Consider the following 9,428-nt stretch of genomic DNA (forward strand, 5'->3'; position numbering starts at 1 on the left):
GAGAGTTTAATAGACAAATAAATTTTTGGGTTTGGTTTTCCTCCCGTTCGTGATTGGATTGGAGGGTGTTGTTGGGCCTATGGAGGCCCATCACGGGTCCTGTTTCGATAATTTGAACCGTTCAATATGTAGAACTTGTCGAGTACTATATATATGTAAACAATTACATTAATCTAATATTGATAGTTACGTAATCAAATTAGTTTTGCATTAAAAAAAAAATGGACGGTGAAAAAATAAACAGTTGACAGAAATCTGATCTGATGAAATAGTTATCTATATCCGATTAACGTGATTTTTTGCAAGCATATAGTAGTCGATGAGTTTTACACATTGAACGGTTCGGATTATGGAAACGAGACCTGTGGTGGGCCCCTACGGATCCAACAGCACCCTCCAGTTAGAGCGAATCCCTAAATTTTTGGTGTATTTATTAATTAGTTTTATTAAGTAGACTTAAATATCATTAAGTTTTGTCTTAAAATATTTATAGTTGCCAAGTTCTTTCATCTTCTCTTCTCTTCTCTTAACACTCTCTCTCTCTCTCTACTAATTTTTCAAAAGTTCAACACTACCATTGTCTACCACCGCTGACGCTGTCTACCCACAACCACCACGATTGTCATTGTCTACCCATGATTTTCTCTTTGCTTCTCTCTGTCCCTTTCTCCACCATTTTCCCAAAAGTTTCATACCACCATTGTCTACCACCACCGCCGCCGCCGTTGTCTACTGACCACCCCCACTATCGTTGTCATCCATCCACCACCATCATTGTCGTTATTCGGATGTCATCACCATTCACCAACTATCTCCACCATCGTCGTAGATCTACTCTCTACGGTCACCAATCTACACTTTACCATTGTAAATCTTCAATCTACCGTCATCGATCTACACAACCACCATATCACCACCGCCTTCTTTGTTTCAGATTCAAATTTATTTTTTAGTGGTAAATTTGTCAACCTCCTTTGTTATGCGGAAGAGGATGATGAATTCTTGTAAGTGAGTGCATGAATATGATTAGTATGGATGGTGGATGTTAATAAATAAATTTATAATGATAAATTTATCAATCAAGACTTATAGGTAAATAAGTCTAGTTAACAGGATCGGCCCGTAAGTGTCCCTAAATTTTTTTCATCACATACACAAACATACATATATATATATATATGTGTGTGTGTGTGTACAATATGATATATAAATTACATATATATAGAAAAAAAAAATTAAATACCATAGAAGCAAGTTTTAGTATGATGGTGAAGCTTTTTTGTAGTGCAAAACAGAAAAGGAATGCAAGATAATAGAATAATAAGATATATATTTTTGTATAATGGAGGCCATTTTATGTATAAATTGACATATATTTTTGAAGTGTCATGACAAATAGTATTTTTTATAGAAATAGAAAGGCTATAGCGCTTCATAATATTTTCCTAATTCTGTCAATGTTTCGTGAATTGTCCAATATTGTGGTTCTTCCCTTAGCCGACTCAATCCTATTCTAGACAAGTTCAATAAAGGTGTTATGTCCATGGCCAAAGTACTAGTCCATGGACTGGGCTCTCTTCTTCACTTTCTCCACATTTCACATGTTTTGTTAGTAAATTTATGATGTGGCTACCAAGTCCTCTAGTGCACACGTGACCTTGGGGACGATGTGTAAGTCTAACAATCAAAACTCTACTTCAATTTTAATGAACCACCAAAATCACAAGAGTGGAATTGAAACGATACATATGTTGAACAATCAAAACTCTCATACCAATTTGTCGTGCAAAGAATCTTTGAAAATCTCATTCTCAAGGTTGATGATGGCAATGAATATTGAGCACAAGAAACGAACCAATAACACAAACAAATATAGAGAATAGAGCTACAATGGGGCGTGTGCAAAGAGCCTCTAGGTTTCATTGTGATTGACTACATCCACAGTAATCCCACAAGCAATTTCATTCAATCATTTGTTTATTTTTTATTTGAACATTGCTAATATACATATTTAAAAAGATACGTCTCACATATGTAAGAAAATATATAGTTGGGATTATAATGGAATCCCTACATCCAATATCTTAAAGAATAGGGGGGTGTCTAACCTGTGCTAAAACAGCACATTGTCCTATTTGAATTACAATCATTTTATTTGGGTCACATCATCTCTTTATTACATTATTTCAAACTCAACTCATATTTTACATTTTTTCGTAAAAAGTCAAAAAATATATTTATTTAAATCATCTCAAACACCCCTAGATGACATGTTTTTTACAAGGTAACTTGTCCTGGCCTACCCCAGTAATGACAAAAGTACAATCCTATGTAATGTCTTAAACTCAAACATTATTCCATTAAAATAAAGAAATTCAGAAGAGAAAGAATAGAAAACAAAAAATCTTAAAAATATATTTATCACTTCAATTTTAACCTCGAAATCTATCGAGGATATAACTTAGTAATTGAAGCTTCATTGATTGACATATGGGTAAATTTACTTTCTGATTGACTGAACTCAGATACCACATCATTGTTCTCCTGGATTAATGGTGTCTCTGAACTGATGGTACCAGGCAGAAAAAATGTTGGTTGTAAAGGTAATGAAAGAGTAAGAGAGAAGCTATTAAGCATGACAACAACTGAAGCCATGGTTGGTCTTACAACTACATTTTCTTGTACACATAGCAACCCAATATGAATGCATCTCATCATTTCACGTATTGAACCTGAGCCATCCCTCAATGCAGGGTCTATCAAATTTGAAGATGTTCTTTCCCGCCAAGTTTTCCAAGCCTACAAGAATCAGTGTGTGCAAAAAGTTTTTAAGGCCTGTAAAATTTCATGGGACTTGTGAGTTGTCATTGATAGTAATTCATACTTACATAACTTAAGAGGTCCTCTACATTATCCCCATTCCGGAAACAATTATTCTTCTGACCACTCACAATTTCCAAAACTAAGACACCGAAACTAAACACATCTGATTTGACTGAAAATTGGCCATGCATTGCATACTCTGGAGACATATATCCGCTGTAATGTTGAATATATTAGTGGTAGTAATAGATTAAAGTATAGTACTACAATGACAACTTTTATGTCAAAAGATGTATACCAAATGACTTGATGATATTGAAACCAACTCTCTTTTTACCCCCCAAGAGTCACCAATTCTTAATGATTACACAAAAATGGTTTTTTAATTTTTAATTTTTATTTTATTCAAAGCATATTTAGTATATAAAAGCAATTATCGGCATATGAACCAAAACTATTTGGAGATGAACAATTATAGAATGTTGGTTTTAATCATATGATGTGGGGAAAACTTTAACACTTACTAGGTTCCCACGATTCTGCTTGTATTCCCTTGAGTTTCATCCAAAGCAAACAATCTTGCCATGCCAAAATCTGAAATTTTGGGGTTCATATTTGCATCTAATAAAATGTTGCTAGCTTTGAGATCACGATGAATAATTCGAAGTCGTGAATCTTCATGAAGATATAGAAGTCCCCGAGCAATTCCTCTTATGATCTTGTAACGCTTATCCCAATCCAATTGTGAACGATTAATGGGATCTAGATGTTTATCCAAGTAGAAGGTTGAATCAAAACTCAAAATTTATTAAATCATCTAAAAATGCACTTCAAGGATTCTAGTTTTAGGCTTTATTATATGATGAAACTGATATGTGCATCAAGATATATTTTTGCTGTAGTGTCCTCTCTTTGATGGAAAGCTGCGACAATATATATATTTAGAGATGTTGTTTAGATGAAGTTGATGACAATGCAATGTATAGGAAAACAACACCACAATCATACCGAATATGAAGTTATCGAGGCTTGAGTTGGTCACAAACTCGTAAATAAGAATTCTTTCTGTTCCTTCAAGGCAGAATCCTAGGAGTCTAACCAAATTCCTGTGCTGAAGCTTGGCAACTAGCATAACCTCATTCTTAAATTCTAGTTCTCCTTGTCTAGAATCATTAGATAGCCTCTTCACAGCTATTTCTTGTCTGTTTGGAAGCCTACCCTGAAGATGCACAAAATTGATGTAAAACAAATTAAACTATTTTCATCAAATAGAGAATGTAGTTTTAAACATGAAGGATATTACTTATTTGTAATTGAATGTTCAATTACCCGGTAAACAACACCAAATCCGCCTTGTCCGAGCTTATTAGCATCAGAGAAGTTATTTGTTGCAACACTAATAGTATCAAAATCATATTGCAAGGGTTCCTCATTGCTAATTTCATCTGTATCTTTACAAACTGATGAAACAAGTTAACAATTATGTCAATAACAGTTACAAATGAAAACATAGATCTTTTAGGTAATGTTGATGACTTCCTTCAAATCATAAAATTAACCATCGTAATCGTACACCGAAATAGCATCCCAAAATTCTCCACAAGCACATTAAGAAGGGATCTTTTAATTTTCTTTCCAAGATTTATTTTTATCAAGAACAAATTGAGATAATTGACGTCATTTGGATTTGTTCTACTTTCGTTTTTTGATTTGTTAATTTTTTCAACAGCAACAAAATCATATTAAAGTCTACATAGAGGTCTAGATAAAACTATCTTAAACTTACTTTCAACTTCCTTCCTTGGCTTATTCTGCTTCCTCTTTCTGAAGAAGATGCAAATGCATACCATAAGTACTATCACAAAAGAAATAACCGAAACAACAATAATGATGACTGTCCGAGTTGTATTATCATCTTTTCCTGCAAAAATAAGAAATTCTCTCTCATTGAATCATGCTATAACTATAGATTTTTTTTGAACAGCAAAAAAGAACTTTATTGATGACATGGCATACATTTCATATGAGATTACATCAATAAAGGAGGAGAGTGCATAAGCTCAATCATGAGCAAGCACAACCACAAAGGTTGGAGAGGAACCAACACAAGCAACAAGAAAATAAGAGAAAAGATTAAGAACCACAGCATGTTGCTGCCACAAAGCACAAAGAACCAACATGAAGCTACTGCTGCCACAATGCTGACACAAAGAGCAGGACAAACACAATGCTCAGCCACAAACAAGACCACCAACAGGAGGACATAGGACATACTGATCTAAGTAAATAGGACAGGCAGTTGGTTATGGGACATACAGGACAAACACAATGCTCACCCAATATAGATATTAAATGTTCCGTGCTGATCTAAGTAAATAGGACTTACAGTTGGGGAGATCGATGAATTGCAACTAAATTTTTTAAAAAAAATGACCACCACATGTAGTTATGTTATTTTTGGGATGAACCTCAAGAATTATGCAAGTTTGATTACTAATTCTCCTAATAATTTTTTTGTAAAATGGCTCAATTAACCAGTCTCTATTTCTCCCTCTGCTAAGCTTTTTGGTACAGTTATTTTTAGTAAGCAATTTGGTTGAAAAAAACTTGAATGTATGACCTATGATGATTTCAACTCTAATACCATATTACATCATTAATTGTACGGAAAAGCTTAAATTGTTTTTTTAAAAAAAATAATAATAAAGGAGATTTGGTAAGAACTCCTCAGAATTATATTATAAACATGACACTCATATTATTTTTTTCGTGCACGAAGGATAATGATATTAAAGGAGTGTGGATGATATAATTTGTTGACCAAAATACCCTTTAATTGCTTTTCAAACTTTAAAATTTCACAACTTTTTACGTAGATACTTGTTTTTCTTTTTTCTTTCTTTTTTTTTCATAAAATAAAAGTTTTTAGAATCCTTTTATCAATGTCTATTAAACAAGATCCATGTTGGATATAAAATTCTAAAAGAAACAAGAGTAAAATTTACTGTCCAAAATAAAGTTAATAGTAAAATTTTATTATTAAAATTTTAATTTACAAAGTAAAATTCAACCACCACATACTCATCATCAAAGTTATCATCACCAGTTGAAATATTAAAAAAGAAATTTATCCAAAGAGTCAATCAGTTGAAATTCTTCAATTTAATAAATTTACAATAAAATTTTATTGTCCAAACAAAAACAGTAAAACTTCAGTGCTTGAGTCTAATAGTTAAATATTGATTTTCCACCACCACAATAAAATATCAAAATAGAAATTTATCGAAACAGTTAATTAGTTGAAATTTTTTTGCTTAATAAATACAAAGTAAAAGTTCACTGTCCAAACAAAAATAGTGAAACAACTTCTTTATTTGAAACTCAACGCACGAAATCTGCAATAGTGTGATTACTTCTTCTTCTTCTTCCTTATTTATTTATTTTTTCCTATTGTTTAAACTTGAGCATCCGAACATGGTTAATTTGTTCGCACCAAGTATTTGAAGCAATTTTATAATTTCGGAACATATTTATTTTGTTTCGCATCCAAATGGAATAGCTGGTACCAATTTTTTGTTGTTCATAAACTGGGTAACTAGACATATTTAATTTGTTCAGTACTGTGTATCTGGATGAAAAGCTAAAACTAATTTTCTGTTACTCGGAACTAAGTATCCAGACATATTTCATTTATTTGACATTGAGTATCTAAACAAATTGTAGAACTGACCTTTTTCAAATAATCAAAATCGAAAAACTCCAAATTAATGGAATGCCAAAATACCCTAAAAGATAGGGGTTGGGGACGCTTGGTTGGAGAAGGTGGATTGGTGACGAGAGCGTTTGAGATGACGTGTTGGAGAAGGCAGGTTAGCGACGATGGTGTTGGAGACGGCAGGTTGACTCTAACATGAATGATGAGTTTATTTCTCTATTGTAACTATTAGACTAATGGGGTGTAGAAAGTACGTTTCCATTATATTTCTAGGGTTAGGTATTATTTGGCTTGACTAAAAAAATAATTAAATTTTTAATTGAAGTGTTCAAAGTTTTTTTTTTTTTTATCAGCAAAGAAAAATTTCATTTAAACAGTATGAAATTAAAAGTATAGGAAGATGACATGCCTAACTTAATTTTTTAGTACATTTAGAGCTATCTATTTTTGTCCTTGCATGAAGAATATTTTTGAATGGACTTTAAACATTAAAAATTATTGACATGCCCTTATTTCATTAAAAAAAAAATTATATTAAGGGAGTTTTGATCAAATTTTTTAAAAATTTATATTAAATAAAATGACATTTGGAATTTACATGGCAAATACACATCTGGAGAATTGGGTGACCTGATGACATTTTAATAAGGGGAAATTATAAATTTGTGGGACAACGAAAATATTGGCATTTTTATAGTGGTGTAAATGGCTTGTGTGCATGGTCTAAGTTTTTTTTGTTTGTTGGGTGTAACTCCTTTCTATGTATCTGAGTTGCATAAAAAAAATAATAATAATAATTTGATTTATAGTGTAATTATTTTTCTATTACCCCACTGATTTACAACTTCCCCTTTTGAGCAAGGATCCTCTAGAGTGATTTTTTCCTAAAGTTTTCTAAAGTGTTTTATTGTGTGGTTGAGATTTATTGGCAAGTCACATCAATTTTTCTGATGTGACTTGCCAGTAAATCTCAATCACACAATGGAACACTCTAGGAAACTTTAGGAAAATTTCACTCTAGAAGATCCTTGGTGTCCCCTTTTGATAATCATAAACCATAAAAAAGAAATGATTTCTAACATCCCAGCCGTATCGGTAGTGAACTGGTCTAATGGCTGTGAATTGATGTTGGGCAGTAATGAAGTGTTCAAAGTAATTGATTTAGTATAAAAGCCATTAGACCAGTATAAACCATAAAAGCCATTAGACCAGTATAAACCATAAAAGTAATTGATTTAGTAATGAAGTGTTCAAAGTAATGAAGTGCCTAACTTTCCATCATACATCGTTTTCTTGTGTTCAAATAAATTGTGCATCATCTATGTTGTTTGAAACTCTGCATACAAAAAAAAAAAATGATTTACTATTTCAATACGTTCACGACCAAAAAAAAATATAAGAAAGTCTCACTTTCATTTTTCCCTTGAGGCCTCACATTTGGTTGAGCCGGCTCTGCTGGTGGTGATAATGGTGGTGGTGAATCAGCTGGAATCTCATTAAAGAAACTGTAGGTCTCAAACCGATAATTACAACTTGGTGTAGCAAATCTCCCTCCTTGTTTCCCAGCACAAAAGCTTGGAATAGCTTCAATAGCCTTAGTTAGACAATCACCGCATTGCTGCTCAGATAAATCAGGGGTGCACTGCTCAAGTCCATAAAGTGTTTTGAACTCCGGAGCAGTTGTTTTTCCAGCCGCAAACTTGCGACGGTGGTCTCCTGACGAAGCCTGGCTTCGAAGCCTGTCCAACAAGGTTCTCAGATCATTATTGAATTGGTCCAAGGTTGTATTTGTTACATAATTTGGATTCGGCTGGAAAAAAGGGGGATTGGTTGTCACAGTGCCATTTATGGAGTTGTTTGAGTATCGCAGCATACAAAGCTCGTACCATCCAATGGCCTCCTTTTGGTTAGGACAAACTTGTATGAGCTTACTAGTCGCGTTATTGATACAACTACGACAGGTCTCCAGCTGAATGTCTCCTCTGCAAAGCACAATTGCGTTAACTCTGTCAGAGTTTTCACCAACTGAGGAACTGTAAAACCCGTATTTATCGGTGTTAGATGATAGAGAGGAGAGGAGGGTGTTGAGGTTGGTCTGGTATGTGCTATGACTGGTGTAATTACTGGTTTCGGTACAAGAGTTGAATAACAAGTCAGGCTGGGCAATGGTGAGACCAACAAGATTTGTGAGAAAGAGAGAAAGGAAGAGGAGCTGACTTCCAGAACCCATTTTTCAGTGTATACACACAATATGGTACAGGGCTTACAATAGCACAATTCTGGTGAAGATTTATGAACTAGAGGATTGAGTACAAAGTTGCTTTGGTTTTTAAATATAAGCAAAAGAGGAGGCAGCTCTTGACGGCTGCTGTTTGGGTCCCGCCACGAATTTATATCAATGAAAACTAATGCTGGATGATGTATTTGTTTCACGGCAGGCGACTACGTCAATTTCAATATTTTAATTTGACTAGCGGAGGTGGGGCTTTCATATTCTAAGTAAAAGGTTGCGGAGCATTAGAGTTTTGAATAAGTTCGGTGGCAACTTGGATCTAATTTTTTTTTAATTTTTAATTTGTTAATGTAATAATTCTTACTGTGTAAATGTTTGTTTTTCTCTCTTGTGAGGGTCTTTTCTCCTTATCTATGGAGGTTTGAATCATTCCTTCTATGAAAGCTTTTATCTCTTTTTAAGATTTTGTAATACTGCTGTACCAGATTAATATGATCTTCTATCGATTTTGCAATGAAGATTTTATTCTCCATTCAAAAAAAAAAAAAAAAATTCTTTGATATAACCTTGAAATAATTAGTTAAACTATCATATATAAATTCAAGCTACCCTTCTTGATTTCACCTTAAATGAATAATGCCAAATCTATGTATGTCA

General features: G+C 33.3%; 1 protein-coding gene across 1 annotated transcript; it reads right to left on the minus strand.

The window, feature by feature from the left end:
- Positions 1-2,241: 2,241 nt before the first annotated feature.
- On the minus strand, positions 2,242-8,848 carry LOC145798605 (cysteine-rich receptor-like protein kinase 7). The gene is made up of 7 exons (XM_082886847.1): positions 7,949-8,848; positions 4,610-4,744; positions 4,153-4,283; positions 3,832-4,042; positions 3,348-3,585; positions 2,889-3,039; positions 2,242-2,799 (listed from the first exon to the last, which is right to left on the minus strand). Exons 1-7 carry the CDS (start codon positions 8,766-8,768, stop codon positions 2,446-2,448), a joined length of 2,040 nt encoding a protein of 679 aa, XP_082742973.1. The 5' UTR covers positions 8,769-8,848; the 3' UTR covers positions 2,242-2,445.
- Between the last annotated feature and the right edge of the window lie 580 nt (positions 8,849-9,428).

This window comes from Camellia sinensis, chromosome 9 (genome assembly GCF_055761805.1).
Source record: "Camellia sinensis isolate YWXY chromosome 9, ASM5576180v1, whole genome shotgun sequence".
NCBI lineage: Eukaryota > Viridiplantae > Streptophyta > Magnoliopsida > Ericales > Theaceae > Camellia > Camellia sinensis.